This window comes from Scatophagus argus, chromosome 21 (genome assembly GCF_020382885.2).
Source record: "Scatophagus argus isolate fScaArg1 chromosome 21, fScaArg1.pri, whole genome shotgun sequence".
NCBI lineage: Eukaryota > Metazoa > Chordata > Actinopteri > Scatophagidae > Scatophagus > Scatophagus argus.
The window spans coordinates 2323537-2346672 of NC_058513.1; the positions used below are offsets into that span (position 1 = coordinate 2323537).

At 40.2% G+C, this 23136-nt stretch overlaps 1 protein-coding gene across 1 annotated transcript in view; it reads left to right on the top strand.

Annotated features, from left to right (window-relative positions):
* The window catches only part of ca10a (carbonic anhydrase Xa), a 211992-nt gene that overhangs the window by 22950 nt on the left and 165906 nt on the right, over nucleotides 1-23136 (top strand). Inside the window, exon 2 of the mRNA XM_046376937.1 lies at nucleotides 6234-6308. Within this exon, the coding sequence (XP_046232893.1) occupies nucleotides 6234-6308 (75 nt within the window). The remainder of the gene's footprint in view (nucleotides 1-6233; nucleotides 6309-23136) is intronic.

Sequence of the window (23136 nt, forward strand, 5' to 3'; positions counted from 1 at the left end):
GAAATGGTTTCACTTTAGGTATACACAACAAAAGTACTTGGTTAGTTTCAGGAAATGGTATGGGTTAAAATAAACACATGACATTATATACAGCAAGAAGTAATGCATATATGCTCATGATTTAAGTAACTTTAAGTAACACCAGGGACAAGAACAGCAGACAGTCTCCTCTTCTCTTTATACTACAACACCTGACTTGGTCTGAGCATCTAATATTACAGCTGATGGGTCAACACTGGAGTTATTCCAGTGGGTGCCATACAGATGTTGAAGGGCATGTATGGGCTGTAGAAGGTTGTGACATTAAGTTGGCAACCTGTGATTGAGAACAATCGGAGAGCCCCGCTGGTAATGACTCAGCCTATTGAAATGATTGACATTAACATGGTACTGAATGACAACAACCATCAACCTGGTGCGCTTAAAAGCTTTCATGAAGCAAAGGCATAGTGAGCTTACAGATCCAGAGCTTAAAGATCCTTTAAATGACTTTCTGAAATTGAATTGCCTCAGCCCTGCACCTACCTGAACTGCTCCCTTCATACGTCTCAGTTTGACTCATACCAAACGGGCTTTTGGATATTGTTTCACTCATCTCAGTCAGCTTTAAATGGTTTCCATTTCCAGGGGAAAGGTCATATGCGCAAACATAGAAAAGCATTTAAAAACATTGAATCCCTTCTTTGTAACAGCATCCACTCGTCTTCTACCTCATACACTTCAATATTGACAGTTTAAGTGTCATACTTTCATTGCACTGTGCCTATATTGCCTATTTAAACAGCTCTTGGACACAGTAAAATGGAAAATGGCGATCCATCAACCCCTCTTCCTGTATCCCACCTCCTGCAGCATCTCGTCTTCCAGCTATAGATTACAGATTTGTGCTGATGTAACAGGGAGTGTGTTTGGAGGCGACAGTCAGACACTGTGAGAGATGGGACATTACTTCTTACATTGCTTCCTTCTCGCTCACACTTCTCTGATGAGCCACAGGAAGTGGTTGTGTCTCATCTATTGGCTACAGTTGCTATCACTTCCTGCCCAGCAATGACAGAAACCTCCTACATGACTGTGTCACAGTGTGGACTGTGTCACCACCATTTTTCATGCTTAATTAAATTTATATTGAATAGAATATACACAATATAAATATGAATTGAATAGTTCCATTACATTAAAATGTTGCATTCATAAAGTTAACTTCTGAACAAATCCCATGAAATTTAAGTATTAAAGCAAGTAAGCTGTGAGGTAGAAGAAAGTGAAAGAAAGTAACATTTGTAAGCCTTTTAATGCATTTTGTAATTTTATATTAATATATAATTAAATTTTAATCAATGATTAATTGATCATTTAAAGACAGATAATTGATTTTCTAAACCAATAATCTTCTTATTATCTATCTTTTCTGATCGAGTCTTTTCATGTTATACTTTATGTTATGCTATAACATAAATGGCAAATGATCAATTGTTGATAACATTTTTAAAAGCTTACTTGTTATTTATCAAAACATTTTTTTAAAATCATCTCAACAAAAACACTGCCAAAAAGACTTTCATTTTTTTCATTTCATTTCATTGTTCAATTTTTTGGTTTGTTTTTTGTCTCTATTGGTCATGCTGAATACTCTGCATTCATTGTCTTTTAAATTCAGTGCATTGTTGTATAAATAAGTAATTTATATATTTCCTTTTCTTGTTTTCTCTTCCATATTCTAAATAATATATTTTGGTGTAATTAGTGCTGCTTGTTGGCTGCTGCACCAGCTCAATTTTCCCAGAGGGAAAGATTCAATTTATCATTGTAGTATCTCAACAGCAATTTATCTAAAACTAGTGGTGATAAAACTGTTTCACATTCACTCTAATTAGAGTGAAATAACAGGAGGAGTGGGCATATCAATCCAAGAAGGGTGTTTTATTCTTTTTCTGTCAGAAACAGCAGCTGTGTTGTTAGGCTCTATCACAGACCACATGTGCTGAGTGTGAGTAAGAGAGAGAAAACTGCATCTGTATTGTTGCCGTAGCTTGTAAGAGGATCATGTCCACAGGCCTCCAAATCTCCTTTATGTTATTACTTACACTAACTAGAATCCCAGGGTCTCTCACTTACACACACACACCCTTACACTCACATACACAAACATCAAATTCTATTGTTCTCTCTGACCAGACATTATAATTCTTACTACTGGACTTTTATGTTTTAAAACATAATGAAAATGCTGTGCAGTTTTGCTACACCATCTACACAGTATATTTGCTATTCAGCAGTATGTTTTGCTTGATGTAAATGTATCTGTGCACAGCATGGTGAAGTATCAGTCATGCTATGTTTACCTAGCTGCAACAGTGCTCAATGAATTACCATAAAAAACAAAAACTGGCAGCAAATATCAGTCTTAAGTGTGAAGTCAGAGAAAAAAGCAAACTTAATTTGTGCATGTCATGAAATAGGTGTTGTTTGAAGCTTGATGAATGTATAAAAGCCAAAATATCCCAGATATGAGTGCTGCCATCTGGCACTGGTGATGTTATTTGGAGCCAGAGTCTGTGCAGCAGCTGTGATTGGATGGTAGAGCCGCAGTATCGAGTTCTCACCCAATCGCAAGTAGTGCTCAGCTGCCAAACATGAACGATTCACCCACTTTTTATAAACCCTTGAATGCAAAATGACCAAAACCATCTTTTGGAAAAAAATTCTCTTTACATGCAGTTTGAGTTTTTAGTTTGACCCATATCACTGTTAACTTGGAGGGGTAGGGATTAATGACCTGTGCTAAATTGTGCCACCAGAGGGCAATCAAGACGTTTTGACTTCACCTTGGTCATGTCCTCCATCTTTATGCGCAGTGATTGCGGCTAACATTGGTTGTGGCTAGTGGCTTCTGTTAATGACAAATTTAATACAAAGGCAAACCTAGGTGAGTCATGAGAACAGTCAAGCTAGCTTTCTCACATATTGTGGGAAATATTGCTAGGGCTAAGCTAGCTGCAGATGTTAGGTAACAATCTGCAAACCATAGACTGGCTGCAGTTAGAGTTGCTGGAAGACACACATAAAGCAAAGAGACAAGTGTTTTTAATTTTGATAAACAACTCTGCTAATAATCCTACCAAGGAGAGAGAGATTCCAATCATCTCAGTCTCTTTTATAACTACACCAAAGTGTCTCAATAAACTTTAGAGCTTTACAGTTCCCCAGAAAGAAAATTATGAAATTAGAAAAGAAAATTATACATTTATTTTGCAATTTCACATACATTGTACATTCCAAGACTGGACAACACTTCACTAAATCAGTTTTTGTATCTCAGTAATATCCCACAATATTAGGATAAACACTCTAGATTTATTTAAAGATTTTTTTCATAAATTGTCTGCAGATTTGATACTCCTGTTTCACCCATATTTCAAGCCTATTTCCCTGTGCCCTCTCACTCCATAGTTTCTAGTAGGAAACATTCACAATTTGCATGCCCCCCAAACTTGATTATGATAAATGGTCATACCCAGATCCATAAGTTTGCCTGTCTGTGTGGTGCTAACCAAATTGCCAGATCGTCTATGAAACACATTTTACACACACAATCCACACACTGCATACAATTTCAACCCATCTGTCACTGCAACCTGGCAACCCACAACCCACCAACCAATTTAATGGGTGCATGCACAGTTGTTTTTTGTGCAGGCAGACGGGCCAGCCATCGTCAGGGCAGGGTGGTGTTGTTCTAAAAAGCGATGGTGGAGACTGTATCGGTGTTGCAGTTTGTAAGTCTGCAGATGCTTTTATCTCAAACATGAGAACACACCTGACTCTGTGTCTGTGCTAATAGCAAATTTATGTCTGTGAAACCTAAACATTTCTTGCAATCTGAATAATCACAGTTGTGGCCAAAGCTGTATTAAGTTTAAAGCATAATCAAGAATGAAACTTACATAATTATAAGCAATACTAAAGTGTTCATGTGTTTGCTATGACTAACATCCATATTTAGGCCTTTATTTGGAAAGGGTCATATATATATTTAATAAATATTGCAGTAATCCATAAGATTTTACTTTTTTTTTGGCATGACATTCCACCTCCATCAAAAAAACCTTCCCATGTTGTGTAAACAGGCTATTGAAAATGAAACTCCCTTATTCACTCACTTCTACACTGGCTTCTAGGCTTCTGCTGCTTTTCTTGAAAAACAGCCAAACCTTATCTGAAAGACAATGAGAGGCCATAGATGATAAAGCTGTAGATGAAAGGAACCTGCCAACATGGTAATAACTGTAGTTTCAAATGCAATGCACAGAGAGCAGCATGAGTACAGATGAGACTGTGCTGACTTCACATAGCAGCATCTGCTCTATTGGCAATAAAAGCTCAGACGATGCAGTAGTAACCTATTTTCCAAACTGCTCAGTCCTTTGAAAGATCTATCATCACCAATACCACACCCACACACACTGATATAACTAGAGAGACAGAGAGAGAGTGTGTGTGTGTGAGAGAGAGAGAGAGGGTGAGGAAGAGAGAGAGAAGGAAAGCATTAATGGCCAGTTGTAGGATTTTCAAGCATGTTGCAAAAGGAATTCCTAACTCTCTTCAAGTTCACTTCCTGGGTCCTCGCTGCTTTGACCGGAATGACCATCCTTCCCAAGCTGCGACTACCTAGCTTGCTGGAAGACTCAACAACTGGATTAAGGGACAGCTACTTCAGCTGGTACTAGCCAATTGTTTTGCAAAGCAAACTATGCCTATATTTCTCGAATGCATTACATTTCAGTTCTACATATTTAGAAAAGGGATTGATGTTCTAACCATTGCAGCAAAACACCATTATGCTGTAGTCTGTAGTGTATCCTCCAGCACTGATGAACTGGTATGTGTTTATACCTGCTCTCATGAACTGATTTCATTGTACAACTTTTGGTAGAAACCTACCACTATAGGCATGTGAGAAAATTAGAATAGACTTTACTTACAATATAAAATTATCTGAACTACCTATTTTATAAAATAATAAAAATACCAAAAAAATAAAATACAAACCATCATCTGGTGTTACACATAGCAGTTTTAATATGGTATCTACCATATTCTTGCCTTTGAATTGATAAGAGGAAACAAATTGCTAGAAAAGAATTGTGACAGGAAAGAGTGATTCTGATTTAGTTTGTTTAGTTCTCCACCTTGTGTAAAACTGATGATTTAAGAACTTTACAAATGATGTTGTGTTGCAGCCTGTGGGAGATTTTACAGGGTCTAGCAGTGCTTGGCAGGGGGCCAGATTCCCTCTAATGGTCTGGAAAGACTGACTCACTGTTGCTGCTTGGTTGGCCAATGCACTGATTTAGGTGCACTCTGATCAAATGTGATGTTCACTTAAAGTTCATTTATTATCAAAAAGGGAGAAAGAATTCATGATTTTGAGTAACAAGTTGACAAACAGGATCCATTTTTTTCTTGGGAGGCCAACTGCTGTCCCCCCTGCCCCCTTTTTTAAGCTTGTGGCAGCAGAGATTACGCTCTAAGAAAATAGCCTTTTCTGGACCACGTCCAGCCGGCCCACCCATCTGAAATTGAACCTGCTCTCCAGTGATACTGCAGCAAGGCTGTTTGGAGGGGATAGCAGAAGGAGGAGGGTTGTTCAGCCACCTCAACTTCCATTAAAGACAAGCAAGCAGGGCAACCTCTAGACCCTCGATTAAGCCCCGCTTTGCGCATTCGGTGAATGAACAGCAAAGGGAAAAAAAAAGTTGAGGTGTAAAAAGCAATATCCTGAAGGCTTGGGGGGGGTAATTCTTGGTCACAACTCTTTCTCTGTACTGAGACCTTTACTTAGTCACCTCAATTATATTGTGCCACCCTGTTCTAATCTGGGGCTTTCTTCCACAGCTCACACAGCATGACAGAATGCATTTCCATACTAACGCTTAGGGAATCATTGCATCACATGGGAGAGTTTGCTTGTGTGTGCACATGTGTGTATGCAGTTGGACTGAAACGAGAGGTTGAATTGGAGGCCTATTTGCTCCCAGGCTGTCTCCAGGGAGTCTATTTGCCAAGGCCTCTTGCTGAGAAGGTTAGCAGGGTGTCTGGAAATGATGAGGACGGTAAAAAAGAAAAAACGCAGAGTTTCAGTTAGAGAGTGTCTTTTGCTTTCTTGTCTGAATTTCAGATCGAAGTGATTGATGTCCCTGTTCCTGTGTTTCTTCTCCTTTACCTCACAGCACAACCGAATCCACCGAAAATTCACGATGGATGGTGGGCGTACAAGGAGGGGGTGCAGGGAAGCTTTGTTCCAGGTAAGCCTCAAAACTGTATGCAGCACTTTGATGCACAGACATTTGCCACAGAATACTGATTCTCCTGCATACACACTGTGCAGTTGATCCTGAAGTCAGAGCTTATTACATATTTAAGATTGTAGCAGGCCACCTTGCCATTGGCAATGGTTTTATTTTCTCATTCTGACAAGACCTCTTCGCCCCTTCCAAACAGATGACGCTTTTTCACTGATTGATTGGCGGCCACTCACGGTTCCTTCAACCCTTTCCATCTTGTTGTATGTCTGCATGCAAGGCCAATTATTTTCTGGAGATTATGTTTTTCTGCTGAGCTGAGGTGCTTTTGATAAAGTCTGCAGGTGGCTGTGTCAGTGTGCCTACCCGAGGTCGTGTCTGTGGTTATGAGGACCAAACGTCTGTATACGGATAGAACAATTAGGAAAATTTAAACAGAGGACATTTTGCTGGTACTCACTTCTGGAAGCATCAAGGGTAACTTCAAGGATAAAGCTAAGGAAAAGAATATCAAGTGAAAAATGGAGGTAACATTTGGGTTTGGGGATGGGTAAACTGACAGTATTTTCTAGTTCTACCATACCATTTGACTGGAATTTAACCTTTTTTTCACCCCAAATAGACAAGTTGGATAAACAAACTGTAGCTGCATGAGCCAAAGTGGCACACACTGCTCTGATTTTCCACTAGATTTTGAAGTTAGAATGCCAGTTTTACTACAGAACAACATTTTTGTTTCCAATCTGATGTTATCACTAGTCAGGTTTTCTTTAAATTTAGCACAAAGCTTCAATGAATTTCTAAGAGATATGCAAAAGAAAATATACAATCATGCATGTTTCCGAATGCCATGCCAATGTTTGTTTCATCGAGGTGAGCCGTTTGTGTCTCAATTCTTTGCAGAAGATGTAAGTAATTTTAAAAGCTTGAAAAGCATTACAGAAAACACGATGGTAATATGTCAGTGTTTTTACCCCCAGTGAAGATGAGTGATTTATTCAAGTCTGTTTTTATTGAACTTTACACCAACTTTTTCAGCCTTCAAACTTTCACTGTGCATATATACATATATATATATAAACCTTATGATAGGTTTCTTTTTTTAATATATTTCATTAAGCAATGACTTTGGACTTTGACTTTTTGACTTATGTGCACATAATGCACACAGAGTTGTTCAATAGCAGTATTCTCCTCTGTTGATGGGGTTCAAAAAATAAACCAGCCTTTTTGTAGTCAGAATGCACACCAGTTGCTGTCTGCTCAGTCAATGGGACTGGATATTTGTGTCTTTTATGGCCAATTATCATGAAAAACCTGCACTTGGTGTCTTGGGAATCCCTCAAAATCCACAGGTAGGCAAGTTGGTTCATGCTCAACATTTTAACAATTTCTAGAGGTCTCATGTATTGTATATTTGTTCCTGGACAAAGCATGAGCTAAGGCATTAAATTACAGCAAGCAACAAATCTGAAAACTCATGGCTTGTAGAAAAAAATCACTCAAAACTTGGGCAAAAGTGGACATGATCACAATGTGCAGTAAGAAATCAGCAGGCATCAGTGTGTTGAGAGTATTAACCTTGAGATCTTTCAATTAAGCCCAATATACTGCTCTTAAGTCTTAATACCCTCTTAATAGGGCACTCATTTTCATAATCCACACCAAGGCACACATTAGAGGAATTAATTCAGCAGTTATAGATATTAAATAGCCCAGAATATGCTTTATATTTTCAATTCTTAAAAGTAGCCACCTTTTGCTTTGATGACAGCTTTGCACACTCTTGACATTCTCTCAGTCAGCTTCATGAGGTAGTCAACTGGAATGATTTTCCAACAGTCTTGAAGGACTTCCCAGAGGTGTTGAGTATTTGCTGGCTGCTTATCCTTCACTCTCTGGTCCAACTCATCCCAAACCATCTCAATTACATTTAGATCGGGTGATTGTGGAGGCCAGGTCATCTGATGCAGCACTCCATCACTCTTCTTCTTGCACGCATAGCCCTTAACTACATAATTCCATACGTGTTCTCTCATAGTTTGGATGTTTTCAGTATTAATGTACTTGTTTCAAAAACTAGGGGTTTCCCCATTGACTTCACTATAGCCCCAGTGTTTGAGAATCCAGCGGGGCCAGCCAGCCTTGCACACAGAGCTCCTACACTGAATATTCAGCCACAGACATGTAGTTCCCACTGGGTTCCAGCTTTGTAAAATGTGTTTTGACTCAGCATTTCTCAGTGAATTTTGAAATTTTAAATTAGGTCTGCAGATGAAACTTGGCATATTGCGGTGAAGATGGAGGTTAGGGAAGGGACCTTAGGGAATAAAAGCATAGATGCAATGTATCACAGTGAGGTAGTGTGGTATAGTGGTGTGCACATACAGGCATCTGTTTCCCAAAGCAAACACTGAGGCTTCTCTGCATGTCCAGGCATACATGAATAAGTGCCTGTTTGTCCTTCCCTCTGGCAGCAAACACTTGGCGGTTTGCTGCTCTGTTTATATCTCAGCTATCTCCTCTAGCAGTCCTCCATGGTGCACTTGCTTTACTAACCACCGTACAACAGCTGGAGCAGTTAAACACTATTCATGATGCTCCTGTGGCCGTGCAGAGAATTCCCAACCCTAGTTACCTTGTTCTGCAGCTGGCAGGATTTCATAGCCGGGATATAAAAAGCAAAAGAAGGCTTTTCATTGCAAATGAAGCCCCCTTTAACAATGCATAGAGAAATAATGTTGATGGAACATATTCATACTGTACTCAGTCTACTTGGATAGTGACTAGTAATAGAAGATTTCACTGAAAATTGAACACCATGTGCACATAGGGACACATCATTCAAAAAAGCACTATACTTCCCTGGAGCAGTAATCCATTATAGTGAGTATTATACTGTATATCTTTTCACCATATACACTTCAGCTATTTCATATATTGCTTATTAGAATTGCTAAGTGTAACAACTCAGGAGATGGCTGTCGGGTCTAGTTTTTGAATATTTTATCATCTGTCAGTGAGAGGGGCTCTTAACAAAATTTGCGACTTATGTATTTGACTGGCAGACAAAATAATATTGTAGAAATTGAAACAGAAATGACTCTCCTCCATCACAGGGAAGAAGCAATAAGGCCCCACTCAGCTCTGTTACAGTAGTACCATTGGAGCTCTGAGCCGTCTTTTCACCTGTTAATGGCCCATTTCTCTTCCCTGAAACGTCTCGCAGTGGAGGTCAAAAACTGCCGTCCAGCATCTCAGAACATTTGCGCTCCAAGGTTGGCCAAGCATATGTAATCATATTCTCAGGCCTGCGAGTCTGCAGCTGACCTGTGGAATGTTGCTCATCATCTCTGAACTCTCTCATTTACCTTTAAATTCGGTAAAGGTCACGTATGAGTTTAAGTGCTGGACCGGTTTCCCCTTTGCTCTCGGCCATGGCTTAACTCTCTCGCAGTCAAGGTTAAAAGGTATGATATTTGTCATCCATTTCACTCACTGTTGTGCTTTTCTCCACAGCACAAACATGTCCTTCTGAACTATTTATTCCTCTACTAGGTCTGTATAATGGTGTGTTCATTGCACTCAGTCATTTTTTGGAAGCACACACGACATGTGTGACTCACTTAATTTATGCGCTCAGGTTGCAGCTTGTGTTTGATTTTATAATAATTTAATTAACGTTGCAGTGCCAGTACACAGAGAAATTATTTTTTAAACCACTGACATGTTTCCACTACCTCCCGTTGTCCAAAAATGAAGCCCTGGAGCCACAATGTTGAGTTCTTGCACATACGCAAAATTTCAATTCAAATCCAGACACTTATTTTGTTATTTAGTTTGAGTTTTTTTGTTTAGTCTACACCAATCAGCCACAACACTGAAACCACTGACAGGTGAACTGACTAATATTAAACATTTGTTTTTTTACAATGCAGTGTTCTGCACACCCAGACGTCCCGTGTCCCCCGGGACCTACAAAATACGACACAGCTGGTTTTAATGTTGCAGCTGATTGGTGTATGTCCCCTCTGCTAACATAATGGTTTAAGGGGCACCAGTTGGCAATTAAGTTATTTTGGCTTGACTTTTGGAGAACCCTCATGTCATCCTTCCTTATACATAGTCAATGGTTTAAACCTATCATAAACAAGGAAGGAAACCCCCAACTGTTCCCTAGTGGTATTTGATGTTGTAACAATATAACCAACACTTTTAAAAATATCTTTTTGAGAATGACATGACATAATAATGATGTTTTTGTTTTTTGTTTTTTTTTTTAAATGTAATTAACATTAACTGGTACTGTTGAGTCTGTATTTAATGACATCAGCCATTTGACACAAGCAGCTGCACTGCAGAATAAATATAGTGCAAAAATAATTAAGCAAAAATACTAAGTAAATAATTATTGCATTAGATTATAATATCTGTCTTAATTGCGATGTTTAGAAATAAGTGAAATACGTGAGTACATTTACACGGTTGGTGCTCCTGATCCATGATGGATCTGTGACAGCCATATGAAGTCCATCCATTTCCTGTCCCTCTGCATATATTTCAGCAACATTTTGCAGGCGTTTCACAGCTCTAAGTGCGTCTGTTGGGATTCAACACTGCATTTGAACTTAAATATTGATGGTCATGTCCTGCACGAATCCTCCTCCTGTGTTACTGATACACACAACATTGCTTTACCTACAGTAATTATGGGACACTGTTACTGCAAAGCATGAAATGAAAGCTTTAATGCAGGCTTTGATGCATTTATTACTGAGCCATTCAGTGAATTTCATTTTTCACCCCTTTTCTGAGCACATTATGAGGCCAGCTTTTTTAGTTGGTTTAAATGTGGAGTGGAGGTTTAATGGCTGTGCATTTTAAAGCCAACAGTGAGACAATGCTAGCTAATGCAGAATCATCATCACACTTTCAAATAAACTGACCAGGGTATTTATCTTTAGGAATCATCTCAATATGTTATTTATGGGACTTAGCCACTTTGTCATTGAGTGTGTGCGTTACTTCTTGTCTGAATGTGTAGCAGGAGCCTCCTTTGATGTCACGGGGCATGAAGGAAAATTGATTTAGAGACAGAAGGCCTCTGAGTGCTTCAGGCTGTGAGCATATGCTTTTCTTTCATAAATTTTTGCATACTATGGATGGCAATATGTACAGTGGACGAAGTGAGTCTAGTTTTACTGTAACTTTATATCCAAATGTTGTTTCACACACACTGCCAGGAAGTACTCAATAATTTCTTTAAGTATTCATGAACTTTAACTGTAGATGCTCAAACTTTACAGTATTCTCAGCACTTTTAGCACTTCTTGTCCTTGTTGTTCTGCAACACCTTTGGAAAAATCCATCTGCTAATGAAGAATGCATGATAACCTCTCGAACAAACGAATACATAGACCTTGAGTAAAAACTGTTCCTTCCACATTGTTAAACGCCTTGACACAACATGACCCGCTGTCTAGCCATACAGCCCCCGCTATCTTCTCCTCGCTGCCAGCTGAGCCCCTGATGGCCCCTTTATGCCAACAGAACTCAGGGTTTGGTTTCGTTGGCCCTTCTGTGTGGTTAGAATCCTGCTGCTACTCTTTCATTTTGGAGAGATGAAATGGGGCATCAGCACAGCACCCAGAGCGGTAGGGCTTTCCCCATGTTAGTTTCCACGCAGGACTTATGACAGAGCAGGGGAGGATGATGATGAAAGAGAGAGGAGGAGTTGGACAGCAGGGAAGTGAAAAGCTGTAGACAGGGCAACTGCAGGGCAGAGAGTGACGAGGACACTCAGAGAGACTAACAACAGGATGCTTTCATGGAGCTAATGGTGTAACAGTAAAATCTCTCAGGCTTTCAGACACAGATATTAGAGCCATTATAGCCACAGCCATCCATAGAAGACTTTGTTGATATTCATTTAAGCTTAAAGTGTTTAACTCCCCACTTATACTGGATGTGTGGAAATAATCAGCATAAGTGACGACTTAATTCTATTAGTCATTGTTACACATCCATAGGGCTAGGTATTGATAGCGGTAAAGAGACCTTAAAATCAATACAGGTTTCTGAATTATACCTTTTTCAATGCTAATTTTATAAAATTTATTTTAACAGTAATAAAATTACATTACATATTGCAGTACAATTACTCTCCTAAAAGGAGGAAGCTACTGAAGGAGCAACTAAAGATACTGCTTTTACTCTTTCTACTTAACCTGGAGAGCTGGACTATAATGAAGAAATTGATGGAATATGTTCATAACTATATTGCTCTACTATAATAGCTATGAAACAGATCGTCAACGCCTGACAACGATCCACTGTATAAGTTTCAGGTCTTGTCAGTCGTTGGATGGTAAGCAGTGTTTTCCATCAGAAATTCTGTGTGCCATGGCTCCAGGTTATCCATCCCCATGGTGATGAGGTTACTATCCCAGTGGCTGATCTAGTGAATGGACTCACCAGATACCATAGACAGGTTGACTGCACTGGTGAGCTAACAAGCAGCGCTTAGTTATCTGTGCATATAAGCAGTTGTCAGTAAAAAGTGTGTGTGGGTGTAGCAATGTTTGTTGATGTATAACAGTCTATCAAAAGTATCATTAGATCTTGGAACAAGCATAATGCATGGTCATTAGCTCACTGATTCTGATGAGATGCTTCAGGTAAGAGATGCTTCAGTGGTAAGGCATTCGTCGATACTCGTTAGTATTGAACGTTAGTATTGTTCAGTACTGTTCGGTACCCATTTGGTTGAGCTCTTCAAAGCAGCTCAGTTAAAGTTACACGTCACTCAAATGACAAACCAATGTTGTCACTTACAGTCCCAGTAGCTTTTTTGACAAAAATTTAACAAAAAAAAAAAACTCTTTAATGTCAAAGTTTAGACAGATTTATACAAAGTAATGTCATTTTGTTAATATGTTTAAAATGGTGCCAGTAGTCTCACAATTAGTGAAATGGAGATCACCTGAGTGCAGTGAATATGTCTCGAGTGATTGTAGTATAAAGACACCTGTGTCTGGAAGGTCCAGTCACTGGTTAATCAGTATTCCTATCTTCATTTATACCATGAAGACAAAAGAACACCCTAAGCAACTCCAAGGACAGGGATGGATCCATCAGGGGATGGATACAAAAAAAAAAAAAAAAAAAAATCCAAGTCACTGAACATCTCTTGAGGATCAGTTAAATCCATTGTTAAGAACTGGAAAGAATATGGAACATGTGTAAATTTGCCTACAACAGGCCGTGAGTGAACATGCAAGAGAGAGACTTGTGAGGGAGGCCACCAAGAGCTTCAGCAGCTGAGATGGGAGAGACTCTGTTTACAATAACTGTTGCCTGGGTTCCTCACCAGTCAAAGCTTTATGGAAGAAACCCCCTGTTGAAGAATCCAGGTCCAGGTCCTGCTGCTGAGAAGCATCCCCACAGCATGATGCTGCCACCGTCGTGCTGTGGGGATGCTTCTCAGCAGCAGGCCCTGGAAGGCTTGTAAAGGTAGAGGGTAAAATAAATACAGCAAAATATAGGGAAATCCTGAAGGACAATCTGATTCAGTCTGCAAGAGAACTACGACTTGGGAGAGGATTTATTTTCCAGCAAGACCATGACCCAAAGCATACAGTGAAAGCTACACAGACATGGTTTGCTCTGGAGCGGTAGACATCAATCCAATAGAGAATCCCTATGCAACCGGCATTGACATTACTTTGTTGAAATCCGTTTTCATATTGACATTAAAGAGTTTTTCATTAAAGAGTTTACTTGTTTTGTAATTTTTTTGTCAGTCTTACCAGCAAAATTCACAAGTGATTCATGCCTGTCATACAAGACATACACAAATGGTCTTCCTCCCTCCAGACAGGGAAAAGCCTTTATTAACATTAACACTAGGTTGACTTTAGAGCCACGGTGCCTTAATCTTAATAGATTTGCAGTTTAAATGTACTCCAGAGATCAACAAAAATAAAATAATAATGTATATTTTTTTATTCATATTTTCATTTTGTTATTTTTGCATGACAGCTTTTTAGCTCAGCAGTAGTTTGCTGCATTCTTCCACCCCAACAACTGTCTCCTGGTTACAGTGTAAGATTACCTATAATGGAATGTATTCTCCATCCATCTCTGTGACTGTCACATCCCCTTCACTGCCTCCCATAAGTCATGAACAGCTTGATTTTTTTTTTTCAATCTAACAACATGTCAGACCATTCCCTCTTTATTTCAGCCACAGTACAGCTTTGACATGACACAACGTTGGCAGCTTATTAATGCTTTCAAATTGTTTCAGGTCTCTAATATTCCAGTTGACACAGCTACATTTGTACTTGTTTGTCTGCTGATTAGCGATAGCAGGACTTAAAGCTGTCTGAAGTTCTCCATTTTACTCTTGGCAGCAGACATGTTTGTGAATGAAGCTTATACAGAAACAGAGCCAAGCAAGTACTGTAGTATTATACAGTAATTTGGAGAAATTAATTTACCAGTGATTAAATCTCAACATCGCTCATCTTGTGAACATCCTTCCTGTCTTTCAGGGTTTATTAATACCCGCTCTTGACCTCTTGTGACAGCTAGTTCACTTAGCCCTATCTACATACCAGCAACTTCCATGTGTTGCATTAGCACAGCTGTCAGGACTGAAGACGGAGATAAGATTGAGCACGGCGCTCTCCAAGGTGCTGATCCTGCGACTGAGAGCAGAGGAGTGCTCTGTTTCTCTTGTCTCTTTTTCTCTGTCTCCCCCGCCCACAGTATTGGGATGATCTAGGCTAAACAACAGGCAAGTTGTTCGAAATGGTGTAAACAAAAGCTATGGATACCGCTTAGGGAAAAGAACTGATATGTGAAGTCTCAACACTGATGATAAAACCGTCTGTGTGTGTGTGTCTGTGCTTGGCAGAGAGAAAGTAGAAGGTGGACTATGACACACAACATTTCTGTAAGGTTTTTTTTTTTTAAATAATTTACTTGGTCACATGTTGACTCACCTCCCAGAACCCATGATATTTTCTTGCAATCTGATCTCCTCATGACTGATGCGGTGTACTCAAGGAGGACACTCTTTTGAGAGCAAAACTTGCCTGTTGACTTTTGTTATCATCAATGCTGTGAGCACCACAAATGAAACTGAATTCATCTCAGTTTAGAGGCAAGAAAATCTCAACGGTAGCTCTGGTCAAATAAAACCAACCATTTGTATAGCCCTAATTCTAAGTCATAATATTTGGGTATTTGATCATTTGGGTGAAATAACCCTTAAAAATGTATTTATTTATTTATTTTTCTGAATTTGGAGCCCCTCTGTTACATCAGCCACTTTAGAAAAGGATTAAACCTGTCAGCTCAAGTGTTGCACAAGTGTTATACTGCAGTGCTCTAGTTAGGATTATTGTTGTGCTTTTTGCTGTTAACAAAGCATGGAGGACAGCTCTTGATCTTCAGTGTGCGAGCATCCGATCTAATCATCAAACCTTATCGTACATCTCCACATCTGATGCTGCATTTTGCAAGGCCCTCAACCCCCGTCGGAGAATTTAGTCACAGGTTCTCATGGCCAGGATTTAATTTAATCCTGTATTTTCTTGTATGATAGACACTTTTGTTTCCAGCAATCAAACAGGCGACAGCGGTTTTTCCAGCTGGCTTCTGAGCTTATTAACGTTTTTTTTTTTTTTTGTTTTGTTTTTTGTGGTTTTTTTCTTTTTTACATCCCACAGGGCCAAGAACCAAGCACCAATTATACAGTTTTTGCCACTAGTTGTAAAGTCCAAAAAGCAGTCTTGTGAAAAATCCCTTTAGATGTTTCGTTTTTACTGAATACTCCATCTAAGCCCCTCTCAAAATCAATGGGGGAGGCTAATTGGCAGGTTCAAGTATATGTCTGGCAGGTAGCAAGCTCTTCTTCAAGTGACAATCGCTGATCGAAAACCAATTAAAGGCGCAGACACCACCAGCAGGGGCACGGATGATTTGCTGCCAGTAGGTTTATGGGAAGAAAATGGATATTCAATAGCACATTGCCTGCTTGTTTTGCAAAAGCCAGCCCCTACACTAGAAGTGGAAATAAGACTGCAGAAGCTATTGTGGCATGGAGGGCAGGACTGATGAGAAGAGGTCTCCCTGTGGTGGGATCAGTGCCTACGGAGTGCAGTAGATGGTTTCTGACAGCCAGCGCTATACACCAGAGGCTGTTTGATGGGCCTCGAGCATCTAACTAAACAGATTTGGCCCAGCTGAGACGACAGTTGCAGGAGAAATTTCTGCGACCTTTCACAATGAAATATTACCTTCTGCACTGATATGCTGCTGCACTATTTTGCACCCAGCAGTGGCAACCCAGTAATTTTCGTCTTTGTAGTATATTGGTGAGGTATCCACAACATGGAAGGGTGGCAGTTTGGATCATTTTGGGTTGACACAATTTTAAAAAGTGAAAAAAAGAAAAGGATCTCCCTGGATATTGTGGGTATAGTCCATTTTGTGAGGCAGGATTTTACAAATACAATATATAGATAAAGGTATTGGGGCACCTTAACATCACACCTATAAGAACTTTAATGACATTGCATTCGAAATACACAGACAGCCTTGCAGCTATGACAGCTTTCATTCTTCTGGGAAGGCTTTGCACAAGATTTTGGAGTGTTTCTGTGGGTATTTATACCCATTCATGCAGCAGAGCATTTGTGAGGTCAGGCGCTGAGGTTGGACAAAAATGCCTGGCTTGCTCCATTCCACTTCATCCCAAAGGTGTTTGATGAGGTTGAGGTCAGTCCACTTCTTCCACACCAAACTCATCCAGCCATGTCTTTATTGACCTGCACAGTCATGCTGGAATAGAAAAGGGCCTTCCCCAAACTGTTGCCACAAAGTTGGAAGCATAGCGTTGTCCAAAATGTCTTGGTATGCTGAAACATTAAGACTTCCCTTCATTGGAAGTCAGGAGCCAAGGAGTGGAAGTAGGAAGTTGCATGAGAAGAAAATAGTCAAGTAAAGTATAGACATTTCAGATTTGTATTTAAGTACTGTATTTGAGCATATTTACTTTGTTACATTTCAGCACTGCTACTTTTGGACAAAGCATGTGGTGGTCCGCTCTGTACTTCAGCCCAGCATGATTATGTCCCACTCAGTAGCACAGTAGCAATAGCACAGAAAACGTATCCCTGGCAACTCTGCTTGTATTGGAGACTTTTAAGCAGTTATGGTTTGTTTTCTTAGTGTCTTTATGTAAAGAACTTAAACTGCTGTCGTGTGAGTTGAGTGTATACAAGTCATGTTGAATTCGAAATTGTTTCAGTTAAAAACGTTATTTTTACATTACACTCAGTGCCAATTTATAGTTTGTCTTTTAAGATAAAGTTTCTACTCTGTGTGTACATGTTGCAGACAAAAAGAGGTGTGTGTGTGTGTGTCATGCTAGCTTGTCTGTGTATTGTGTCCTGCATGCACTGAAAGTGTTTAGTGGCCAGGATAAACAAACCAAATCATTGAACCTGTGTCAGTGCTCATATCACAGGCGCCGCCATGGGCGGGCTTATGGAGCTTAAGCCCTGAATGTTTTCAGCAAAGCCCTGAATCTCTACTGTTCCTCACGCATGGCATTTTTTGTACAAAACCCCAGTCATAGCTGCATAGCAACCCACGTGCTTTGAATGGAACGGTCCCTGACAGAAAGCAGGTGAAAAGAGGACAGGGAGAAACAACAGGGAACATGAAAAGAGAAAACACTGTACCGACATCATACTGCTGTACTTGCCCACTTCTGTCTGACTGAATGTGTGTATGATGGAGTTCACATTCAGTCTGTTCACATTCAGCAGAAGAAGCAAAAAAAAGCCGGTGTGGTGTTACTGCTCACTGTCAGAGAGGAAGGAATGTTGGAGCTGCTCAGCAGGCCTGCACACAACACACACACGCACACACACGGTGGAAAATAATTCCAACAATTTTAGCCGAGATGAGGACAACATGTGGGGCTGCTGTTAGGGCAGTGTTTACATTTTTGGTAACCGTCTGTCAATTTCTACTGTGATATTTGGTAATTTGCACAAACACACACTCTAGCTAGATGAACAAGATCACCACACACGCTTATACACATGCACAAAGACACACGCTTGTGTACACACAGTGACAGCTGTGGGTATTAAGTGGCAGTGTGATGGATGGGGTTCAGACAGGATGGCCCTCATAACCTTCCCTTTATTTACCCTCCACTGACTGACAGCAGGGGAGAAGAGTGTGTGTGTGTTTGGGGGGGAGGTAGGCAGGAGGGGAAAGGAAAAAAGAAGAAAAGAGGAGATGATAGGAGAGGAGAAAAAGGAGAAAAGAAAACGGAATGGAAAAACGTTTAGAAAGAGCGGAGGAAAGAAGAATAGGCAATGAGATCAATGGAAGAGCAGAGGGATAGGAGACAGGAGAGGATGGAAGGACAGGGAACACAAGCAAAGGAAGGGGAAAAAACAATGAAAGGAGGAAGAAGAGATGAATTAGGGAAGGAAAATAAAAGAGGAGAGGAAAGGTGAGGGGAGAATATAGAAAATAAAATGAGAAACATAAGCAAAGTAGATACATGAAGGGAAGAAAAGAGGTAAGGACAATGTTAGTGTGAGGCACAGTCGACAAGAAGAACTGACAGCAGAGAAGGAAAAGGGAAGAGGGAGGGGGAAAGGAAAGATGAAAGAAAGCAGATGAGAGGACAGGGAAGATGGTAGATGGGCAGGGAAGGGTTGAAGAGGGGTTTCATGAGGAGAGAAGTCAGGTCTGAGTTAGACCAAGAGAGGAGATGAAAGCAGAGGCAGCCGAGCGGAGGTTAAGAGAAAGAGAGCACTGGGATGAATAGAGTTGAAGGTTGGTTGGAGGGATGGGGGGGGGGGATTTTTCACACAAAGAAAAAAAAAGTGTTGGAAAATGAAAACTATTCCTTATGGTTGACAGAAACCCTGTGATGATGGGTGCAGACACTTTCCTCACCTCCTTCAAATCCTTCAATTCCACAGGTCAGTGTGAATCTGTGGCTGGCTGCCAGTCACCCAGCCACTGTGTGCACTGCTGGCCTCCAACTTACACTCACGAGTGGAGAACTTTCTTTTCACTGTCTGTCTTTTGATCCATACTGATCACTTAAGATATGCTCAGCTAATACCGGCTGTCTGGGTTACTCTGTATCTTCACTCCATACATATTTAAACCTAATCTGCCTTTTCTCTGATTCTTTTGCTCCTTTTTAACTCTGTCTCTCTCAGTTCCTTGATGTTTTCTCTCTCACTCTCTGCTCTATGTTGATCAGTAGCTTTAGCTTTCAAGTATCAATTTTCTTTACTCCAATAAAGTAAAGTAGGAGAGGCTGACTTTTAGTTTCCACAAACACTGGATCCTGCATTTCCCATAATCCAACCAGCGGCATCTTTTCTGATACATACCCTGGTCTTTGTCTCTTTGGAAGTTGTTAAAAAACAGTGTGGCAAATATTACAACATGCATGCCCTTCTCAATGCCCTTTGGGCAATGAAGGATGGGACTCTCACTTTGTCAAGTGGGGCTAGCAAGTATGATCTATGTGGGTTGTGTTTCAAATGACACTAGCATTGTGTGAAAAAAACACTGCCACTCATTCACTTCAATGAGACTAGTGCGTGGATGCAGCGGGACTGCAGAGTGCAACGCAGAGGGTCAAACAGCCTCAGATTTTTCCGCAGTGTGAACACGCTGCGACGGTTGATCAAAAGACTTTCCTGAACTGATCACTTTGTCTTTGCCTCCCAATCACAAACTTACACAGGATCTAAAGGATAAGGAGTCATTTAATTCTGATTCACAGTATTTCAGATCACTGTGTAGCGTTTTGACGTCTGATAAGCCCTCAGGCTAACAGCTGTATTACTCAAGCCATCCTCTCTGGGATCATATTTTATTGCCTCAAAGCGGCGCAGACCCACCGACGCACGCCTCCTCACATATTGGTCCCACATCTCTGAACAGTGCTTAATGTGTTGAAATCTGGTGACTGTAAACATGACAGCATGATTCACTTCATTTTAATACTAATCAAGTCATTTAGTGAACCCTCGTAACCCGTATGGAAACATCTACATGAGCTAGCTTTGTTTGTCCATTTATTAAGGCTTGTCCAGTAATTCGGCACCTGGCTGTCTTACAGCCAGACTGTGCATGTTAAGCCATGAAGTATTTCCACATTTTATGTGTGTGTTTCCCTGTTCCCTATTGCTGTGTTAGCTGTTCTCGTTAGCATCTGACAGACTAGCCGTGCCTTAGCATTCAGTTGAGAGTCTAAGCAGCCACATGAGTCAAAGCTGTGTATATTCCACAAATATTAAAATAAGATAAAGATAATGTCATACTAGAGAGGATCTCGTGATGGACTGATTTATGTCACACCGGGGACATCTTTTCCAGATAGCATTTCCTTTTATTGATACTGATACTGTTTACTGAGGGGATTACAAATTGTGATATAAGTCAAATAATCTGTCTGAGCCCAGTGCAGGACAAAGAAGATTACACAGCAAAATACACGATTACATCTGGTTCCCCTCATGTGCCTCTGCTGTCTGTTATAGGATATATGCTGCTCTCTGTGGCTGCGTTGTTTGTTTAGCTTCTCACAGTGGCATTTAGGAGAATTAGCATACTGTGTGTGTGTGTGTGTGCGTGCACTGCAGGTGTACAGTACAGTAAGTTGCTGATGCCTGTATTCAAGTCTTTCCTTTGATTTACATCTCCTCGGTAAATCGTGTCGTGTTAAACTCCTTACATACACCCCCAGAGGAAAACAAATTGCATGCAGTGCTGTAGACAGATTGCTTACAGATGCCACGAGGTACTTTATGATTCAGCTCTGCTTCTACATATATCAGTTGTTCGGTAATGTGAAGAAAAACAAAACAATAAAATACATGTCACATTTTTTAGATTGATACTGTTTTCCTGGCTTTGGTTTGAGATTTTTCAACAATAACCAAACTCGCAGCCCAGCCAGAGGCAGGTAAGTGAAACAATCAACTTGGAGTGACTCACTGTTGATAAAACTTCTTTTCGTCTTCGAGGATCTGCAGAGGAATGTTGGCAGAATGCAAAAGCTGAGTATTATATCGCGGCCTTGTGTTGTGGTGTCTGCCATGATCGGAGAGATGTAAAGATTAAGCTGCATCCTTGGGTTCTGCGTTCTCCGTTTTGCCCATGAAGGCAGAATAGCAGCTTGCATAGTAAGTGTGAGGTGGCTGGCTGAGGGAGAGGGTGTCTGAAGACATTATGCAGAGTGCACCAGTAGACACTGATTGCTTCATGCACAGATAAATCAGTGGCGGTCAAACACAACAAACCGTCGAGCTGCCATACTGCCTCTTGTTCATTTGTTAGCAGTATAGAATTCACTCTCAAACCAAAGCAATTAGCATAAAAATGATGATTTACTGGTCAAAAGCTCATTGTTTTAACTTTGGAGTTGTTCAAAGTGGAAAAACTTGATCATTTCCCACTCTTTGTGTAGTTTGTAGGCCTGCTAAACATTGTTGGTGGACTTGACTTACACCAAATAGTCCGATTGGAGCCTCAAGCTCACCAAACCATCATACGAGTATAATTAGATGAACCTCAAAGCACAGTCACAAACTGAAATCACATTTCCACCAAGACTTTTGAATAATATGATATTAAATGTAATTATCAGAACTCCCAAAAACAATATGTCCCAGCCCAGTTAAATAAAGGTAACCCAGGTACCCACATGGAAAGAAAATATATTAACATATATGTTTTTTGTCTATGCCACATATATTTTCCAACATATGTGCACATAGTCAAAATTGGCTCCATATATGCTATACATATACTGTATATGTAAATATACGTGTGCATATATGGATATATATGCACATATAGTTGAAAGACATATATGTAGGGGGGCAATTTCAAATATGTGCACATACTGTGACATATATGTGGATATATATAAGTCATATATGACACATATATTTCCTATATATCCACATACATGCAACATATATTCTGCATATATTTCCTTTCCGTGTGGGTAACTCTGGAAACTGCTGAGTAACACTGTTGCTAAAACAACAGCAGTCCTGTGACTGAATGAATTATGCTTGGGTGGGATCCTGTTTGCCAGTCTGATCTGATGTATGAACTTAAACTGATTTACTTTGATCCAAACTGATTAAACTGACATTTGTTATATGTAGATGGAGGGAACTAGCAGCATGTGGCTAGTTAGCAAGAGCCCCAAGATAGCTTATTAGCTCAGTTTTACAGGGTGGTGCTTTTTGTGATATTCTAGAGTTGAGAGTTGCACACACAGTACTGTTATACTACTTCAACTGACTTCAACTGTGTTGCTGCTGCACTCCTATTCATGGGCTCACAGTGGGAGTGGCTCCTGTGCTCCTGCAACACCTGGTGGAAAATTTGGTTGATCTGAAATCAAACATTGGGCCAGTCTTACCCACAGAAACATAAAGAGTCTTTCTGCTTTATCAGTTTTGGGTTTAGCTTGGTTGCTTCAGGTATGTCCCCAGCAGAAGAGGTGGATTGAACATGTGGACTAGTGAGAGTTTCTGGTGATATGTTGGAGTCTACTGACACTCACATAAAAACGTTTGAACACATCCCATGCTGTTTAATGAGGCTGATTTATGAATGTATTGTGAGCTCAAAAATGGATCATTCCTCATTATGTTTTTATCCTTCTTTTCTCCAATTTCACTGTGATGCATTCCACCTCTACTATACAGGATAATTGTATCATGCATAAATCATGATGATAAAAGTCAAA